This window comes from Papaver somniferum, chromosome 1, assembly GCF_003573695.1.
Source record: "Papaver somniferum cultivar HN1 chromosome 1, ASM357369v1, whole genome shotgun sequence".
In the NCBI taxonomy this organism is placed as follows: domain Eukaryota; kingdom Viridiplantae; phylum Streptophyta; class Magnoliopsida; order Ranunculales; family Papaveraceae; genus Papaver; species Papaver somniferum.
Genome location: NC_039358.1, coordinates 135,640,239 through 135,661,833, shown reverse-complemented (window position 1 = coordinate 135,661,833; position 21,595 = coordinate 135,640,239). Strand labels below are relative to the sequence as shown.

The window sequence follows — 21,595 nt, the reverse complement described above, 5'->3', positions numbered from 1 at the left end:
ACATAGGTAGGTATGCATACCCAGTACGCGTACCACGGTATTCTGAATTCGTGAATATGGGGAATTTGTTGCAACTCGGAAAAAATAAATATTGGCTGCATACCCAGTACGCGTACCTCAAAGGCATGAGTTCGTGAATAGCCTTAGAGTAAGCATACCCAATATGCATACCTTGGCCATCTGAATTCACGAACAAGTTCATCGTTACGCGTATCCTTTTGGCACACCTACCCAGTACGAATTAGCATATGCTCATGAACTATTTGCACAAATATGTTTGGCATTGCTACAACTCTTGTGGACATTTTTAAGACATCTTTGATCACTATAATACCTTGTATATGTGCATCTTTATTCAAGTCTTAAGTGTTTAAATGTATTATGCTTAACATTTTTCAAGGCATACTTGCCATGAAATATCATTATACATGGTCCCGGTACCCAGACCATAATGTACTCTTTTATGTAATTTCAAGACAAAATTCTCACATGCTTACATGAACTCCTACCAGAATTTCATATAAACAAATAAAGTATTTGCTTGAATCTCAAGGTATCTTTTCTTGAGTTCTAAGCAACCCCAGTATTGAAAGTATATAAAGAAACAGACTCAAACAACCATGAAATTCAATCTTTGACACTTCTGCGTCGTAGTTGTTTGCTAGAGTCGTCCTCTATGAATCTTGGTTTCTTGTGAGAAACATAATTAGCTATGCGATTTAAAAACTTCACCCTAGGGATTCGTGAAACCAGGTCCGACTACTATTACCTTGATAGTTCGTGTATCCTGATCTTGTTCTTTTTGTTATTAAGGTTTTGGTAATCTCTTTCAGGAACGAGATAAATAGAGATCACAAAAGTTCTCTTTGTCTAAAACTTTGTGATTCCCCAAGATAAATATTTAAAACTCTTCTTGATTGATCGATTTAAGGTTGTTCTTGAGAGGTGGTTAATAATCCAGGCTTGTCATCTAGCTGAGTGTAGTATTCCAGATTTGTGAGATTTGCTAGCTATGTCTATTGCAAACAGATTTTCAAGCCTTGATCTATTCGATCTAAAGGGAAAACAAATAGGCTTATCTGTTAGAGGAAGATTAGTATCAAAAGTCTTCACTTGGGCTAAAACAACTCCTAGGCTGTAAAGGAAGTCAGCTAAGGGAATCAATTGCGTAGAACTTTGAGAGTTTTAAGAGACGTAAGGAGCATGACTGCAGATGAATTGCTTAGAGGGTGAATTCGGTCTCAAAAATATTCCAGTCAAAAATATGATAGTAGGATAGTGTCTATAGCGGCTTAATACATTTTGGCGTTTAAATCTGGACGAGGTCCCGAGTTTTTTCTGCATTTGCAGTTTCATTCATTAACAAAAATTCTGGTGTCTTGTGTTTTTCGTTTTCACACTATATTATTTTATTTTTATAACAGATATAACACAAGTAGTACATAATCAATTCTAGTAGATAAGTCCATATTAATTGTGATCAATTACGAGACTTGTTCTTGTAGAATGTGCAATTTGAAAGATAGATAACAAGTTTCATACTTCGCAGAATTCAGATTCAATTATTTGGATACGACTAGGTTGATCCTGAATATTGATTTTTGAGATCATCCAAGTACTCTTCTATACAATCAGGTTGGCGGACTTTATTGTCTTGACTTTCTGTTTTTGAAGAGATAGAGATATAAACTCTATATACGTATTGTCAAGAATCTTTAAGCAGGTCTATTTGCAATTGTATTAGATTTTGTCCATACTGGTTGTCAAACGAAAATGCTGATGGTCTACTTGGTACTCTCCGTCAAATTTAACTTCTTGCAAAAATTGTCAATACTGTTAATATGCTTTTCTTCGGGAACATCACATAATCTAACTACTATTGTTGGGGTCAATTATCATTAATAATTTTTAAAAATGTATAAGAAATAAGGATTTTTAAGATATTATAAATGAGAAAGTCGACGAAAATATAATTACAAATAAATAAAAATGTATATAAGATGAGAATTTTTAAGATATTATAAATGAGAAAGTCGACAAAAATATAATTACAAATAAATAAAAATATCTTATCACTAATTACAAGGTTAGTACATTTCTTTTAAGAGTTATGAAAATACTCGAAAAGACATCTCGAGTCCTAAACAACTTATAACCTCACGTATGAGAGCCGGGACTAGGATACCCTTGGCTCCCCATAGGTTATGATATTTTTCGTTTATAGAATATTGGTTCCATGAAAACAAAATATGTCATGCCTTATATCACAACTACTGTTATTCTCATTCTTATTTCTAAAGGACAATTTTTTTTTTCTCTTGATTGATAGAAATAATAATATTGAAAAAGATATAAGCCACGTGAAAACAATTACAACTAAATGAAAGCATATAGCCCCAAAAAGAATTAAGGAAATAAATTTTAAAGTTGAAATGAAGGAAAACTCCATGTTTCACAAAAACAACAAGTAAAGAATAAACAACTAGTGAAACCACTGGATGTAAAATATTTTGCAATCCCTACGAATCGCACTAAACTTCCACTACGCTAAGATCTTCGTGATTATCCGCAAGACCAGTTGTTCGCGGGTAAAAGTGTTTCACTGGTTTATGATCATCCGCAATCTGTCTAGGAACATTTAATTGATTGAAGAATCGAAATATGAGATGGAAACACCATATTCATTCTAAATATTATTATGTATTATTATGAACATCTGGAAAGGTTACAACACCAGAGATGAATTCTGAATGAATTCCAAATACAGAAAGAGACGCTGAGTCGTTCGACATAAATGATAAAATATATGGAATATTGAAAGTTTTGCCTCAGAGACTCTAATATTGCTGTCATATGTTATTGCTTTGATGAGGTTACCAGATTGCAATTCACTTTTATTGCGGAATGTGAAGACATAAATTTTTATGCTTATGACACTAGTCAAAGATACATATTTTTCTATGCGATTTTACGAATTCAGCCTTCGTCAAACATCCACCATCAACACCAATAAACATATCTTGATGATCATTCTTCGGAAAAAAACTCTACGTCATCATAAAGCGTATCCCGTAGAAGTCTGATGGTCGAACCTTTTTAGGATCACTTTAAGATTTTGGTTGACCTTTAATTTTTGAAATTAAAGATTTTGACAAACTTTGCCAATGTCATTGTAATACAATGGTAAAGCTTTTGGGCGATCAAATAATCTGATTTTGATACTTGTTTAACACCCAAAATTTTTATTAATATTTTTTTGACAAACCTTTATAGAGGAAAATATTCCACAAGATAAAACTTAGCAAAAAAAAAAAATAAATTTAGCAAAACTTTACGGAAGGGAATATTCCACGAAGCAAAATCTCTATACCGGGTCTCTAATGAGACCGACCGCTATGAACAATGTTATACTAATTGAACGATGTGAATAAAACTGTTAATAAAATTGGTTGTGTTCTTGATCATGGTGATTTTTTTTTAGCGAGACGTATTGGCCCAGATTTTCTTTGCTGGATTCACTCTTAGTTATGCCGCGTCTGATGATAATAGCTTAGAGATGAATTCATGTCACATTAGTATAACTCTAACTCGTGGTATCCATAAACAATATGACACCAAAAACGTTTATGTATGTTACGGTGATAGTAACAAAGAAATCAAAACTATTTGATACCCTCTATTTTCCCCCGATGTGTTCACATGAGTATGGTAAAATTTTTGGGCCTGGGAGAGGTTCTACTAAACATTCGACCAATATCTTTGCGACAGTTACTTGAAAAAAACTACGGGGATAGAGAGTTTTTTCCCAAAGAAATACTTTTGAAACAGAAGTAATGGCAAACTCTGAAGTTATTCCAACAATCCTGCCTAAAGTTGGTTCCTTTCGCACTTAAACAGTTTGACTCTGACTTCTTTGTATTTCTCCCTCCATCCACCACAGTGACCTCCTTTGTATCCTCCTCCTCCTTTTCTATTTATATAAATCCGTCTCATCTCATCCGACTACCTCAAAACAAACCAGCGCCACTTCCCTTTCTCTCTCTCTCCTCGCTGAAACTAACTTTCAATCTCTTTTCGATGGCGGGTTCTAATGGTTCATCGACAAGCGATCTGAAATCTAAGTTTCTGAATGTTTACTCTGTTTTAAAAGCTGAGCTTCTTGAAGATCCTGCTTTTGAATTTACCGATGATGCTCGGCAATGGGTCGATCGTGTAAGATTTCAATCTCTTGCCCATTTCCCACTTTTATTTGATTTGTTTGAGATCTGCATTGTTTATGTTTAATTTCCAACTTATTGGGATTGAATTCAAGGGAAAAAAATAACGTCTTTCTTCTGTACATTGTAAGCTCGTTAACAATGTTAGATCTAATCTTGTTATGCCTTTTTAATTTCTTGTTTTAAGACACCTTAGTTTGATTATGATGTGCTTATACTCTGTTGCCTGTTCATGGTAGATAATGTTAAGAGGAGGAAGAAAAGTGGATAACTTTAACTCAAAATCATGAAATATACATGGATTTTGCTTTTGTTTTTCATATTGTGGACCACTACTTAAGTTTTGCTATCAATTTCGAGTGTCAAAGAAGGAAATGAGATAATTCTTTTGTGGCAATTGTTCAGCTACTAATGGAACTCAGCTATTAATCCATTTAGACTCGCATCAGTTCTTGGATCGGGTTGGTAATTTTTGTTTGTTTTCTCAGCTGTCGCCCGTAGTTTTGTCGATTTCGTGAGCTCGTTTCCATGTTCTTTGAATTGTTTCGATGTACTCGATTTTCTTGCATTGAATACGATAGCAGACCCATGACTTTGTACATGATGCACCTTCTTTATAACGCTGCCAATTAAATGCTTACAAGACAATGATAGTTGAACTGGGGACAGATGGATTCTGATGATAGGTGTGGGGACCCACTGTCTGGATGCGCATGTACTCAGGATCTCATCCTTCGAATGCCTTTCGATGTATGCATGCTTATATGATTGACCAGAAACATCACATGACCTTTGGTTCTTTTTCTTTAGTGATTATGGGAGTGGGAATCTTGGGGTCTGATGTGTAGTAGTACTGCAGGAGCATATTCTCATTGTTTCTCATTTTGTTGTGTGGGGTTTTGATCTTCTTTTTGTTTCTTTTACAGATGCTGGACTACAATGTACCTGGAGGTAGGGGATAAAACTTGTCAATCATATTTGTGTTAAGGATAATCTGATGTTCGATCTTCTTTTGGTAAGCTTCTTGATGAGACATATTTTTCCAGGGAAGCTGAACCGTGGTCTCTCTGTGATTGATAGCTACAAGCTGTTGAAAGAAGGACAAGATTTGTCTGAGGATGAAATTTTTCTCGCATCTGTGCTTGGCTGGTGCATTGAATGGGTATAGTTTGCAGATACCTCCTACGACAAACACTTCGTTCTTACACTAAATTCACATTTATTGCTTCCTCTGAGTGTGGTAGAGCTAGGAATCTGAACTCTTGTATTGATTGATACTTGCAGCTGCAGGCATATTTTCTTGTTCTAGATGATATTATGGACAATTCTCACACACGGCGAGGTCAACCTTGTTGGTTCAGAGTAGAGAAGGTGCTAATTCTGTATTGAGAATCTTCCGTTGTGTATTTATTACTTATTAGTCATTACCATCCTCTGTGTAATCTGGCTCCGTAGGATATTGTACTTGGAGTTCGAATTCCTAGACAAGGTACTAACATTCCCGAACATAAACTGTAGGTTGGTTTGATTGCGGCAAATGACGGAGTTTTACTTCGTAATCACATTCCCAGGATTCTTAAAAAGCACTTCAGAGGAAAGCCTTACTATGTAGATTTGCTGGAACTATTCAATGAGGTAGCTGTGTTTCTAGTTTCTGTTGAGCGCTCTAAATTTGTTTCCTGAAATAAAGTTGCTCAAAGTTGGTGCTGATTCCTCGCATGTTTCAACAGGTTGAATTTCAAACAGCTTCAGGGCAGATGCTTGATTTAATTACAACTTTAGATGGAGAAAAAGATCTGGCGAAGTACAAATTGGCAGTGTAAGTAAAAAAGAGAAATAATTAGAATAATTCCTAGAGACGTAGTTTGGAACATTTATGGACCTATGACTGCTTTTATATACATGGGAGTGCAACAAGCACAACTAATCGACTGAGGTGTGGCATGTGATGGCGTCTGATAAGGGTTTGAATCTTGTTAGTGTGCTTAGACAAATTTTCGGCAGTAAGAATACATGCCATGATGTGTCAGGGATTCACTTATAGGTTATATTAGTGATGAGTTTTTAGGGGGTGTTTAGAGTCCTTAGACTTGATTGTCTTCTGTAGACAATAACTTTTCACACTGCATCACGTGTGTTGGCTTATTAAGTTTTGAAATTTGGCCAATTAGTTCAACTTATTTCCTTTATTTGAAAACATTTCTCATACTTGCTTCTAGAAGATGGTATGGATTATATTGCTAACTAGCCCATATCTTACAATTGAAATGTTGATTTAATGCAGCCATCGTCGCATTGTTCAGTACAAAACCGCCTATTACTCATTTTATATCCCTGTAAGTAAAGCATATACATTCTCTGTTATCGTATCTATTTCTTCTACTGATTGAAATAAATCTATGTCATGGTATTTTCTGGAAAGAAATGCTAACAATATTTGGATTACCGAACTTGGTGTTCTAATTTCTATCACATTATGCATGCCACATCCGAGTTGTGGCGCACTTACTCAGTTGAACATTGTTTTCCAAGACACCTGATATCAATAATGCCTATTAAGCTTAATGGGATCAGCCTGTCTGATGTTTAGTGTTTGTGTTATTACTGTCAGGTTGCATGTGCATTGCTTATGGCGGGTGAGAATCTTGATGACCATGTTCTTGTAAAGAACGTCCTTATTGAAATGGGTGTCTATTTCCAAGTACAGGTATGTCTTTTATCCGAGAAACTACTGCACTATATAGGGATGTATTCTGTCACTATTGGATTGATCATTGATGTTAATGTCTTTGTAGGACGATTTTCTTGATTGTTTTGGTGCTCCGGAAGTAATTGGAAAGGTAAGCGAAGTCCTGAGTTTTCTAAGTCTGAAGAAACACATAATCCAAGTGTCTGGTCTGTATGACTAACCTTTGTTTTGATTTTCCTTCACCATTAGATTGGAACCGACATTGAAGATTTTAAATGCTCTTGGTTGGTTGTGCAAGCACTCGACCGAGTAAACGAGGACCAAAAGAAAGTGTTATACGTAAGAGTGACAGCTTAATTTTTCTAGTCATTTTGCTATTTTTTCATTGGAGGGTTTCTGGAATTTAGTTACTAAAATGTTTGTTCCAGGAGAACTATGGGAAGGTCGATCCAGCTTGTGTTGCAAAAATAAAGGCACTTTATGATGAATTGAATCTTAAGGTTTGAAATCTATCTCATCCCCGGTTTTCATTTGGCAGACCTAACTTTTATTTATCATATTTTGTGTCATGTCAAAATTTTATTCCATAGTTGACATCTGAAAACTAGCTAGCGTTCATGTGTTTCTTCATCTGAATTTTTTTATTTCATCGTTCTATGCTACTGAAACATCAGGGTATACAACAATACAGAAAGAAAAGAGCCATTGGTGTTCTTTCTGCCGAGATTGATTATGTCTAAATCTTATCTGCAATTACATATGATTTAACTAGAATCCATTGGTTTTCTTTCGCTTTCACCAAGTAAAATGTTTTCTGAACATTTTTGTCTTTTCTTTACTTGTTAGGCTGTTTTTGAGGAGTACGAAAGCACTAGCCACAAGAAGCTAATCTCTTCGATCGAAGAGCATCCAAGCAAGGCAGTACAAGCAGTGTTGAAGTCTTTCTTGGGGAAGATATATAAGAGGCAGAAGTAGAGGAGTAAAGAAACCATGAAGATAGAAAGAAACCTGGAGATTTGGTTGTAGAATTGAATTTCCAATAATTGGTCTAATTTTTTTGTTGATTTGATTTTTCTTCTGTATCCTTCATGTCACGGTGATGAACACTATTGTCTGTATCCTATTGTTGCAATGTATAACATGTATGGTGCTATAAGTTTCCTCTTATTTTGGCCTCCAAATATTATTGAAATTTGAAAGTGAAGTTGACGAACCGTTAATTCCACCACATTGTGAATCCAGCATGAAACTAATCATTAAACAAGAAAATTAAATACCAAATCGAAACTGTTATCTTTATTGAGTGTCCAGTCTATGCACTGATGTTTTCAGAATCTCGTTTTGTCTTTGGATTGTTTCTCTTTGAAAAAGTGACGGAATCAAAAGGCACCAAATACAGATCCCTTTGCACATTGACTTCATTTACAGTACGTCCATTGACTTCATTTAGAGTAGGTCCATAAAGACTTGGCCTTAGGCATTATTCATTGGCTTGTGGATGGAAACTGTTAGGTCGACAGTAAACTAGTATGGATTAGGTCAATTATGAGTAATGATCCGCGTTTGATTTACAATTATGGGGTGGATAACATGATCTCTCCCAAAGAAAACTTTAACCCACTACTACTTGAAGAAAAAGCCACCTCTGTTTTTTCCTCTTTTACAAGAGTAAGTGGATTGTTTATTTTTGGAAGAAAGAAGAGCCCAGCTCAGGGAATATACTTGTGCAAATAGGGACATAGTACTTTATACTCGTACAGGTTTGAATATTTGACTGGGCTATAAATTGTTTATCCAGACATTTCAACCCTACCAGCATTCATGGTGATGTTCATGTTATTTTTTACTCGATATGAATTTGCTGAGGCATTCAATTTTTTTGTACAACATCCCACATGAAAATCATCAAGTTGTTGATTTTAAGATCAAACAATCTCTAGAGTCATAGAACGAAAAGTAAATGTTGTACAGTGTAGAATTCCAATTTGGTAGATTAATAATAGATAGAAAATCAAATGTGATTATCAACTCTTTGTAGTTTGGTTTAAGAGGTCAAAATGGTGTTTAGATTAAAAGTATACCTGCGTTTTTAGGGGCCACTCAAAAGAAATTAGGGGCCACCTTTTTATTCCCATCCATTGAAGGAGGTTAAAGGATGTCTTAAAAATAAAAAATTGTCTATATTGTCTTTCACCTTTATACTAAATCTAAATCTATATCCTTTATTTTCATAATCATATCATTCCACTTCTTCTTCTCTTTTCCACCCATTGGAATTTTTTTCCATCATTTTAATTTTGATTGAAAACAAAGATCATCGATCAAACAAATGTTATGATTGATTGTTTAAAATTAAAACCCAAAATTCATTAACCTTAGAGTTGAAATTAGAACATCAAAAAAAAAGGAGTTCAACAAACAAAACGAATAGATGATAGTAGTTGTGATTCAAAATTAGGATTTGATTACTTAAAATCAAAAATTTGATCCGAAAATTTTCTTGGATTTACAGTAGATAACTATCTATTTTACCTACCGATTATGGTTGATGTTCTTGGATTTACACTAGCAGAAACATAATCGGTAGATAATAATCTACTTTACCTACCGATTATGGTTGATGTTCTTCGTTTCTTAAGAACATCAACCATAATCGGTAGGTAAAATTGATCGATATCTACCGATTATTCTTGATTCTAAAAATTAAATTTCTCTGTACAAAAAGTTACGCACAATCGATAGATAATGAACACCATTAACTACCGATTGTGAAAGTAGAAAATTTTGAAAATTTTGTTAAGTTTTGAAAATTTGAGGCCATGAACACAATCGACAGATAATAAGCATCACTTATTAACACAATTCACTTCCGATTATGGTAGTACTAAAATTCGAAAATTTAGTATATTCGGAGGTTAAAGTAACACACTTTACTACCGATTATGGTTGTACCAAAGTTCGAAAATTTTAGGATTTTGGCAAAATCATATTTTGGGACCAATATACATTTGGAAGTCAAATTTACTACCGATTATGGTAGTACTAATATTCGAAAATTGAATATATTCGGAGGTTAAAGTAATACACTTTACTACCGATTATGGTAGTACCAAAATTCGAAAATTTTAAGATTTTGCAAAATCACATTTTGAGGCCAATATATATTCGGAAATCAAATTTACTACCGATTATGGTAGTGCTAAAAGTTCGAAAATTTAGTATATTCGGAGGTTAAAGTAACACACTTTACTACCGATTATGGTAGTACCAAAGTTCGAAAATTTTAGGATTTTGGCAAAATCTCATTTTGGGGCCAATATACGTTCGGAAGTTAAATTTACTACCGATTATGGTAGTGCTAAAATTCGAAAATTTAGTATATTCGGAGGTTAAAGTAACACACTTTACTACCGATTATGGTAGTACCAAAGTTCGAAAATTTTAGGATTTTGGCAAAATCTCATTTTGGGGACAATATACATTCGGAAGTTAAATTTACTACTGATTATGGTAGTACTAAGATTCAAAAAATGGATATATTCGGAGGCTAAAGTAACACAATTTACTACCGATTATGGTTGTACCAAAGTTCGAAAATTTAAGGATTTTGGCAAAATATCATTTTGGGGAAAATATACATTCGGAAGTTAAAGTAACACACTTTACTACCGATTATGGTTGTACCAAAGTTGAAAATTAAAGGATTTTGGAAAAATCTTATTTTGGGACCAATATATATTCGGAAGTTAAAGTAACACACTTTACTACCGATTATGGTTGTACCAAAGTTCGAAAAAGCATAAAAATAAAATAAAATAAAATAAAATAAAAAATCCCTCAATTTTTTTTATCACCAGAATCCTGCTCAAACTACCGAATATCGAAGGATAATTTTATCATTATGAAATATGGGACATAAGGGGTGAACACAATTTAGGATTGGGTGACCTTTTTTGTTTTATTGTTGGCCCCTAATTTCTTTTGAGTGACCCCTAGAAATGCCAGGAAAAGTATCTTCTTTGTTTGGCGATTATTAGTCATTCTTTGTCACAGATGTTGATTTATTTGAAACTAAACCTGTAAAAGCAATTTTGAGCTCCTATGAGAAAATTCTTCTCTGGAAAACACTATGTCGCGGACCTGGTAAATGTTTGACAAAGTCAAAACTGTCAATAGAGCATCATTTTAAATGTCTCCTTGATTTTAGTAGCAATACTTACACGTTACCAAAACCTCGTTACTTGCCAAACAGCATCAGAATTCAGAAGTATGCGCGTGCGTAACAATCCGCAACCGCTTTCCTCCATTTGAATTTTCAAACACGTAAACCTTTTTCTGAATCAGGATTTTGGAAAGCAGCCATGGAAACTCATCTCTCTGGGTCTTTCTCTAAATCTCTTGACAAAGTAGAAACTTAGATTAAGCAGAGGTGGTAGTGACGAAACTTCGTAATAATTAGAAAAAAGTACAAGTCAAAAATGTTGTCTAAATCCAGTACCGTCATCTCTTTAATTAATATACCGGTAAAAAAGTGTTAAATTTACCTATCTGGGTTATTGCAGAGTCAACATTTTTCTATACTTATTTAACAACTCTCCTTTTCTGGTGCTTTCTCTATTTTGTTTGAATCATCTTCATCTTCATTCTTCGTCTATTCCTTCAAATGTGAGCCAAAACATTGTAATTTATCTTATTTTTCAAATTTCATTCTAATTTTTTCAATTCATCAGAATTTCCTTGATTCTATTTATTTGCCATAAAAGATCTCTTCTTTCCCCACCAAAATCTCTACTTTATAAAAGATTTTTTCCTTTTTATTTGTTAACTTTGTATGTATTTTTGGATATAAAAGTTGTAATGAAGTTATTAGTAGAAGTAATTGAAGGAAGAAATCTTAAAGCCTGTGATCCAAATGGGTTTAGTGACCCTTACGTTAAATTACAACTTGGGAAGCAGAGATTGAAAACTAAAGTAGTCAAAAAGAATTTAAATCCATCATGGAATGAGGATTTCAATTTTAGAGTTGAGGATCTTAACGAAGAACTTCAAATTAATGTTTTTGATGAAGATAAATTCTTAGCTCATGATTTTATTGGTCAAGTGAAAATACCAATTTCGGAGATTTTTGATGCTGAGAATAAGACTTTGGGTACTTGTTGGTATACTTTACAACCGAAGAATAAGAAGATCAAGCAGAAAGAATGCGGTAAGAACTCAATTCTAGTGTTTTACATTTCCGGCATTCGATTTTGCATAGTTTTGATTGGTATCCGTTTGCTATGTTCATGCTATGAGAGTCTGAGTACAATTCAATTTGCTTTAGTTATTGTGATTGTAATTTTGTATCTTGGTTATATTTTTGTTTCTTGTAGGTGAAATACTTCTTACAATTTCATTGTCTCAGAACAACTCATTCTTAGATGAACTTAGTAGTGGCGGTGAACCCTCTATGGAGAGGAATATAGAGTCAATTGGGAACGAGTCACCAAGAGTGCATCTAGATAGTTTCCCAAGACCATTGTCTGAAATCAACTTTGTTAAAGAAGAGAAAACATCTACTGTGCAAACTCTTGCGGGTCGTCTAGCTCAACTTATTTTTAAGAATGCAGACACGGGGTCGACTAGTGTACCTGGAACACCAACTACAGTGAATTCGGAGGAAAAGGATTTCGATAATTTTGAGATTGTTGATAATTCGTCTGATGGCACTTTTGAGGAAGTCATGAGGAGCTTGGAGTCCAAACATCAAGGAGTTGAAACGCCTACTAATCTTCCTGGCATTCTACTTGACCAGTCTTATGTCATTACACCATCTGACCTGAATTCGCTACTCTTTTCACCTGATTCTAATTTTACAAAAGATTTGGCTGAATTCCAAGGAACTACGGAACTACAAGAAGGACCTTGGAGATTTGAAGACGGTGGTGAGAGCTTAAAAAGAACTGTCACTTACATTAAGGCTCCAACTAAGTTAATTAAGGCTGTGAAAGCGACAGAAGACCAAACATATGTTAAAGGTGATGGAACGGTGTTTGCCGTTTCAGTGACGGTTGCTACACCTGATGTTATGTATGGGAACACCTTTAGGACGGAGTTGCTCTTCTGTATAACCCCCGGACCTGAACTTTCATCAGGAGAAAAAACGGCAAGGTTGGTAATATCGTGGCGAATGAATTTCCTTCAGAGCACTATGATGAGAGGAATGATTGAAGGTGGGGCTAGGCAAGGTCTTAGGGATAGCTATGAGCAGGTGGCAACTTTGTTATCTCAAAAAGTTAAGGCGGTCGATTTGAAAGACCTATCTGGTTCCAACAAAGAGCAGATTTTGGCTTCTATGCAGGTGGAGCCACAATCAATGTGGAGGCTGGCGATCCATTATTTTCTCAATTTCACTGTAATTTCCACTGTCGTGATGGGACTGTATGTTCTTGCACACATCTTGTTAGCCATGCCTAACAAAATACAAGGGCTAGAGTTTGATGGCCTGGACTTGCCAGATTCGATTGGTGAAGTGATTGTGTGTGGTATTCTGGTTCTCCAAGGGGAAAGAGTTCTGGAGATGGTAGCACGTTTCATGCAGGCCAGATTGCGGAAAGGTAATACTCTTCCTATTCTGGCTTTGGCCATCTCCGTCACCAAGCTTTGTTCCTATAGTCTGTCACTCTGGGTCAGCCAAAGAAAATGTTCGTGTCTTGAACTGATTCAGTTTTATGCACATTGAAAAATTAGGAAGTGATCATGGAGTCAAAGCACAAGGGGATGGATGGTTAGTAACCATTGCTCTGATTGAAGGGAGTAGCTTAGCAGCTGTTGATTCTACTGGATTCTCAGACCCATATGTGGTATTCACCTGCAATGGTAAAACAAGAACCAGTTCGATAAAGTTTCAGAAACTCGATCCTCTATGGAATGGTACGCGCCCCTTTCTTGTAATCACAATAGCTGTGTGTTGTATTGATTTTTGTAATTCTATAAACATGAGCTGCACCATGTAGCAGGGGAACTGTGTGATCTCAACATGCTGAATATGGTCCATACTTGATCCTACTTTCAAAATATTGTTTTTGACTGCAGAGATATTCGAATTCGATGCAATGGAAGATCCCCCATCAATGTTGGATGTGGAAGTTTTCGACTTCGATGGGCCTTTTTATGAAGCTACATCTCTAGGACATGCAGAAATCAACTTTTTAAAGTCTAATGTATCCGATCTTGCTGATGTGTGGATCCCTCTTCAAGGAAAGTTAGCTCAGACTTGCCAATCTAAGTTGCACTTGCGAGTTTTCTTGAACAATACAAGAGGCAGCAGTGTTGTCAAAGAGTACTTAACGAAGATGGAGAAGGAGGTTGGGAAAAAGGTAAATTGCCGACCTTGCTTCAATGTCCTTAAATATGCAGCATGAGTTTGTCCATGTTGTTCCAATTTCGCTAATTATCTTCACAACTCAAACTTTTGTAGATAAATGTGCGTTCCCCTCAAACAAATTCAGCGTTCCAGAAACTATTTTGTTTACCATCCGAGGAATTTCTTATCAACGATTTTACTTGTCACTTGAAGCGCAAAATGCTACTCCAGGTGGGAGAAGTCTTTTGAAATTTAGAAGAATTGATGTCCTTATATTACAACACAATTTGTGTAAAACACCATAGTTCTAGTTTGTTGTAGTATGAAGCAGCGATCTTATCTTACCTTTTGATGGTTGCTTCCATGCAGGGTCGCCTATTTCTCTCAGCAAGGATAATTGGGTTTCACACAAATATGTTTGGTCATAAAACCACGTTCTTCTTTCTTTGGGAGGACATAGAAGACATTCAAATTCTTCCACCAACTCTGGCATCAATGGGAAGTCCATCCATTATTATTATTCTGCGTCGAGGAAGAGGTAAGGATGCAAAACACGGTGCAAAGACACTAGATGAGGAAGGCAGACTGAAGTTCCACTTCCACTCTTTCGTATCCTTCAATGTAGCTCAGAGGTACTCACTTAACAGCAAGTGACCTATGCACACATCCTCTTCGAGAGATGGAGCATTTCTAACATTTTCATTGTACAGGACTATAATGGCACTTTGGAAGTCTAAGTCCTTGAGTCTTGAGCAGAAGGTTAGGATAGCTGAAGAAGAATCTGGAGTTAAAGGCGGCCTCCGAAGTGAAGAGAGTGGAACTTTCACTGGCCTAGAGGATGTCAGCATGTCTGAAATTTATTCCTCGTTATTCCCTGTTCCTGTAATCTCTCTCTCTCTCTCTCTCTCTCTCTCTCTCCATAACAAAGTTTGGCCTCTCTCATAAAAAAACTTATTTGAAAGTTGTTGCTTTCTCAGACGAACTTCTTCACCGAACTGTTTGCTGGAGGAAAGTTAGAGCTGAAGGTGATGGAGAAGGCGGGATGTGTTGATTATTCGCATACTCCATGGGAAGTGGTGAAGTCCGATATTTATCAGAGACAAGTTTGTTTCAAGTTTGACAAAAATGCTTCTGGATACGAAGGAGAAGTTACCAGCACTCAGCAACGATCTCCCTTACCTGATAGAAAAGGATGGGTTGTTGAAGAGGTCATGGCCCTTCAAGGAGTTCCACTTGGTGACTACTACACTGTAAGATGGCCCCTCCTCTCAATTCTCTTGTTATGTTATCGCATTTCTGGAAAGTTATTTCATTATTAAAATGCTCTGGCTGTCTCTTGTTTCTTTTGGTCGAATATAATGCTAAGTTCTATTTTCCCCCTCACTCTGCAGCTTCATAAAAGATATCAAATTGAGGACAACCCTTCAAAACCGAAATCATGCAATATCCACGTGTTCTTTGGCATTCAATGGCTCAAAAGCACCAGTAACCAGAAAAGGATCACAGAGAACATTGTATCAAATCTTACAGATCGTCTAAAAGAAACATTCTCTCTAGTCGAAAAGGAATATATAATAGGAAAGTAAATGCTTTAGCAAGTAGACGTGGGTGTGTTAAAATCATGTTTTTTCAGCAGTACTCCCTCCAGGCATTTGTTTTTCTCGAGAGACTCTCCTCATTGCGCTGGAACGTGGAATTCAGGGTCTGGTAACTTTCTCCTCACTCTCTCTATGGGGGTTATGGTTAACTTACAATGTAGTAGGTAAAGTTGACCAATATCCGCTTATTCATGCTCCAGATAGAGGAAATATAAGCAAATGGAGTTTACTGTGACTTCACATGCAGTAGTTTAGATTTGTTCATAACAGTGTCATATTCTTCTTCAAGTTAATCGTTCTCAATGGGCTAATAGTCTCACATTTCATCCACTTGATCCTTTAAATATAATGGTGCTACATCTACCTACATTTGAAAGAGATTGAAGATGGATTGCTGTAGGTGCAGTTTGCTAGTCTGCATACGTACAATTTTCTTCTTCTTCTTTTTGTGTTCAGTTTCTTAGAATTGGCACTTTGTATATGTACAGATCAATTTCGTTCGTTGGAAAACAAAACGTGTAATTTTCAGTGAAAACATTCCAATCCTCTTTTTGTTCAGAATTCCAGTAGATAAATTTAGACTGATACTGATAAATAAATGAGAAGAGATTTCCATTGAAATAAAATTGCATTCAATTCCTCGATGCATAAAATTAAACAATGATGAGTATTATTTATTCCCTGAGATAGTTTTTTTTTTCTCAGAACAGATTTTTCAACAATCATAAATTGATAAGCCAGACGGACACTGATATCCCTGGTGAGTCCAAAATTATTCGGAAGTGGAGTCCTGCTGACTCATAATCTCTGCAACAAGATTTTCCAACAGCTGCAAGAAAAAAAACACAAGTGTACTGAAATTTCAACATATTCTGGTTTTTATGTGTTCGCCAACCATGGTTAACAACGAATCTAATTGTAAACAAGAAGTACCTGAACGTATTGGTTATGCTCCTGAATAACTTGGTTTCGCTGCTGAAGCTGCATTCTAAGATTTTGAATAACTTGGTCTCTCTCCCGAAGCTGCATCTGAAGATGCCAAATTTGAGAATGAAGGCCGTAATTAGCTAGCGATAGCTGAGCACGAGCAACCTTCACAGGAAATACACAAAATTATTTGAGAGGAGCAGTTGCATACGTAGGACTTTGTAACTCAACCCAGATATTTTTACTCAGATTTTGGTATCATGTGAGGTCCAGATCTGCAAAACTTTGCAGATGTGCACAACACTGGATTCCCATCAAAATGTGGTCTTAAGACTAACAATTCACGCTGTTATCGTACCGGGTCGTTCTTAACAAACATAATACCTGTCGCCGAGCCCTGATACGAGCAACCAACTGGGGGTTTTGGTTGGTGTGTGCATTAGGATGCATGGCTCCGAATTCTCTTGAAGCCCCCTGGTTGAGTTCGTTGGTCAACTGGTCCCCAGGCAACTGACCAACTCCATGGTTGAAGTTCCCACTCATGGGTAAACTTGCTGCCGGATTCGTTGATGAAGCTGAATTCTGACCTACATGGCATATGGATATACCGTCCGAGGTCAAAGTCGGGTAAATTGCCGCACTTTGGTTGAAGCTTGTGGGTGCGGAAGCCTGAGATGAACCTGCACAACGACCTCTTGCAACCTCCAAGTTGAAGAGCGACTGGCTTTGCAAATCTTGAAAGTTGTCAACACGCTGTACTGGTGGGTGCTGCATTGGGGTATTGAGCATCATCATCATCCTTTGGATCATGGGATCCACTGGTTCTTGTTGTTGCTGTTGTTCTTGTTCATGTTGAGGAACATTGGGTGGTACTGATGGAGACATTTTTGCGAAGGATTTTGTAACCGTACCTATAGGCTATAGACACCACAAATAAGAGCAAACGCGCACGAGTAAGAAATAAAATAGGAGTGAATAAAAGAGATCGTTAACAGTTTTCAAAATTTTGATTTTCTAGGTTTTTACTTCTAGTGGACTTATTACACTGACAATTATAAGAGTCTTTTCATCTAAATCCGAGGTAATTCTATTTTTTGTGATAATAAGAGTTTTTTCATCTAAGAGATAATTCTACTTTTTGTGATAATTTACTTCTAGTGGACTTATTACATTGACAATTATAAGAGCCATCTCCTCTAAATCCGAGGTAATTCTACTTTTTGTGATAATAAGAGCTTTTTTTATCTAAATCCGAGATAATTCTACTTTTTGTGATAATTTAAAAAGGATCATCACGGTTTTATTTATTTTTCATAAAAGTTGAAGGAAAAAAAGCCTATGGAGTATAAAAAAAATGTTTTAATAAATTGATAAGTATACTATTTACCGTTGATGTGCAAAATTTAATTAGTATTTTTGATACGTGAAAACATCAATTAAACCAAAACTTAGACCCAAATTTTTTATTAACGAAATATATTTTTTCGATTCTCTTTATTGTAAATATTAATATAAATATTGATGGATATAACATCACTCTAATTTATGCATCGATTATAGAAACAAAAATGCTTGGTCCACTCACGAGCAAAGAATGACACCCCCTTGTGTTTCAGAAAACTAAGAAAAAAACAGCATCCCCTTGGATGACGAAAATAATACTAATACTATATTATACTCTATTTTATTTTTGATTTGTTTTGTTTAAATTTATTATACCTAATCCGATTGCTGAAAATCATTAAGCAGTGCTTATCCCTAAATTGCAAACTTTTTCCTCTGTGGAAAGAAATACAGGTTTATAACCAGCCTTCGGAACAAACAACCAAAACAACATCGGTGCATTAATTTATCGAAACATCATTTAAAGGTGAAATCTAAGAGGCACACTCGAGTAAATACTTCTAAAATCTAAAGAAAAAAATGTGGAGAAACTACAATTAAGTATGTCTTAGCCTTACTGAAGGAAAAAAAGAGTAAAACAGATATATAAATAAAAGATATATACTGCTCATGTCATGTTATATAAAATTTTGCATAACATATGATCAAATTATATGAGAAACCAACAATTTTATATCAATAAGTCCAAGAATCCAATAGAACATATAAATTCTTAATATTATTATCATTGCAGATAAAGAAAAAAAAAGTATGATTCTTATTTTTGTACTAATTGGTTATCAAAATAAAGAATCATATAAACTAGTTTTTTTTTTCTTTTTTTTAATTTCTTTTGATAGTAAGCCTCTATATTTCATTAACACCTTAAAAGAAATTTACATAGAAACCAACAACACCAAAAGTAAATAGTAACAAGAAAAACATACTTGAAATAGTATATATTGAATAACCTGACATGAAAAAATCAAAAAAAAACTAACCAGAGTTCTTGTGTCTGAATGACAACTTTAACTGCTTCTGATAGAAATCATTCGTCTCACCATATATGTATATATACTAGTATTTTTTTTTAGATTGAATGTATATATACTAGTAAACCAGATCATTTTAGATGCTTATACATACAATGTATCATATGGGTTACAAGAATAATTATATCTCCTTATAAATCTATTTCCATATACACGGGTCTGAGTTTTAATTACGTTCATCAACTTTGGACATTTTATTGCACCGATATCGAGTTTGCCCAGTTCAGAAAAGAGTATGATATCAGTCATTGACTCGGAGACAAAATAAATGTCATATTTTCATTGTAAATTTTACAGACATGGTTCATTAATTTATTAAAAGAGAGATTGCTGAGTTAAATTTTATTCCTTAAATTTATGCTTAATTTTTTTTACTGTTAGATTTAGGTGGTTGTACAATCCTTTGTTTTTCAGAATTATATCCTGATATGGTTATAATTTTCACCATCCATCCTTATACATCTGGCAGTGGATATATTGAATTTAAATCACATTATAGTTTATTTCTAGCATGTTTAATACATAATGTACTAAATCGCCGAGTCAATGCCTAGGTATTCTTCCTTTTGAAGCAGACACCATTTTTATAATCCATACCAAAACTCGGTAATCCAATAAAATTCTTTGTATTAATGTGTTTGTGACATTTATTATTTTACTATAATAACTTTACAGTAATTTTATTGAACAGTACCCACGAAAGAACGAAGAATTAAATATATCAGAGTTACACAAAACGCTGGTTACTTTTATTTTGTCCTTCGGCGTTTTGCAAACTTATTTTACCCATGACATTACTTACCCTTCTTTCGAAACGATTATCAAATCATTTATCTACTGTATAAGTTCATGTAGCCGACATTGTACTAGGTTCAGTGCGGTGGGTATCCATAAGCCGATCGAACCAAACTGAAGATTATTTTATATCATCAGTCGTAATTCTGTATTGAGGTTGATCTTATTCATTCATGTATCAATATAAAATATTATTTTTCATTTACTCGTAAGGTAAAAGAACGTTATTTTCCTCTGGGATCATCCTCGACTATAGTCATATTCCGGATATCGTTTTAGTTAATTTAGGACAAGTTAGGATTGGTTCTCGAATACCATTGTACGATTCCAATGACATTTCTATCGGTTTTTCCCTTGTAATTGGAAAGTTTATGCGAGCCACAAATTGATATAGTTCCCGGTTTTGACACCATCTATTCAGTTGTTCGGAACAAAGGAAGTTAGTGGCGAATATAAAGTCTCTTAGCACTGAGCATTCCAACACGATTTTCGAATGGCTAGGTGTACTCAAGACTTTGCCGTGGAAACTGAATCGTGAGTTAGAAGTAAGTTTTAAGCCATATTTTTAATAGTTTTCCCTATTTCCATCTCCATTTTCCTTATTTTCCATCCCATTCACAATTTCTAAAATCAATTTAATTTTCAATTTTGATTTTCCTATGTACCACCTATAAAAGTCAAATTTATCTTACTATATGATTATTACAATTTTTATTTGTCTTCTTCTTCCCCAATCTTTCTTTTTCATTAAACAAAACCAAAAATTATCAAGTTAGAAACCTAGGTTAGAGTCTAATTATTGTTATAGTATACATATTTTTATTTATCTTTTACCATTTAATTTGTCGAGATTTAGATGAATTAGTTGGCGATTGGTCGATAAATATTATGGAAGATTCCATTATTGAAAATCTAAGGGAAAATATCTCAACCCTGATTCAATCCATATACATGTGAGAATGTTTTTAGACATTTAAAAAGAATCCAATCGCAACAGCTGCATGCCAAGGAAATCCCCAAAAGCATAGCAGCAAGTAGAGCGCCTAACACTTTCCCTATCAATTGCATATAAAGTAGTAACTTGATCCATATGAACTTCTCTTCAAGTTTCAACTTTCAGGTCCCGAAAACTAGCCAATTCACAAAACCAAATAAAAATAATCGAAAATACAAAGCCATGGTAGGACTATAACCAACGTTGTAGGTCCAGTACAACGTAAGATCATCATAGTAACAACAAATAAAAAAAGATTTGATCCTTTAGTGGGTTTCAGAAATGGGTTTATTTATAAAAAAAATAAGTGATATAAACGAGTGAAACAGTATAATAATAACTAACACAATAACTATATGCACTCCCTCTTTAAGTTTCATTTTGATCGTTTTTCTTCGATTGTAAGGATTAAAAACAAAAGTTGAAACTAGAATCACCACTTAGGTATTTTGTTTTTGTTTTGTTGTAAGGTGGTTTTATTGTTGGAGGTAAATAAAAAGTTAATGGGTAGTATTTAGGTCATATAAAATTTTACACGGGTGGTACTTAGGATAATTGGGGATAGGAATCAAGGAGGATGGGAAATAGGAAAAAT

General features: G+C 34.9%; 2 protein-coding genes across 2 annotated transcripts; both read left to right on the top strand.

Annotated features, from left to right (window-relative positions):
* Positions 1 to 3,990: 3,990 nt before the first annotated feature.
* On the top strand, positions 3,991 to 8,119 carry LOC113301776 (farnesyl pyrophosphate synthase 1-like). Its single transcript, XM_026550595.1, has 12 exons — positions 3,991 to 4,212; positions 5,144 to 5,168; positions 5,264 to 5,379; positions 5,502 to 5,588; positions 5,736 to 5,852; positions 5,948 to 6,036; positions 6,502 to 6,553; positions 6,829 to 6,924; positions 7,013 to 7,057; positions 7,156 to 7,245; positions 7,335 to 7,406; positions 7,753 to 8,119. Exons 1-12 carry the CDS (start codon positions 4,078 to 4,080, stop codon positions 7,879 to 7,881), a joined length of 1,053 nt encoding a protein of 350 aa, XP_026406380.1. The 5' UTR covers positions 3,991 to 4,077; the 3' UTR covers positions 7,882 to 8,119.
* Positions 8,120 to 11,159: 3,040 nt separating this feature from the next.
* On the top strand, positions 11,160 to 16,407 carry LOC113301770 (C2 and GRAM domain-containing protein At1g03370-like). The gene is made up of 9 exons (XM_026550584.1): positions 11,160 to 12,112; positions 12,279 to 13,502; positions 13,636 to 13,818; positions 13,981 to 14,264; positions 14,366 to 14,482; positions 14,621 to 14,883; positions 14,962 to 15,133; positions 15,229 to 15,501; positions 15,643 to 16,407. Exons 1-9 carry the CDS (start codon positions 11,764 to 11,766, stop codon positions 15,835 to 15,837), a joined length of 3,060 nt encoding a protein of 1,019 aa, XP_026406369.1. The 5' UTR covers positions 11,160 to 11,763; the 3' UTR covers positions 15,838 to 16,407.
* Positions 16,408 to 21,595: the final 5,188 nt, after the last annotated feature.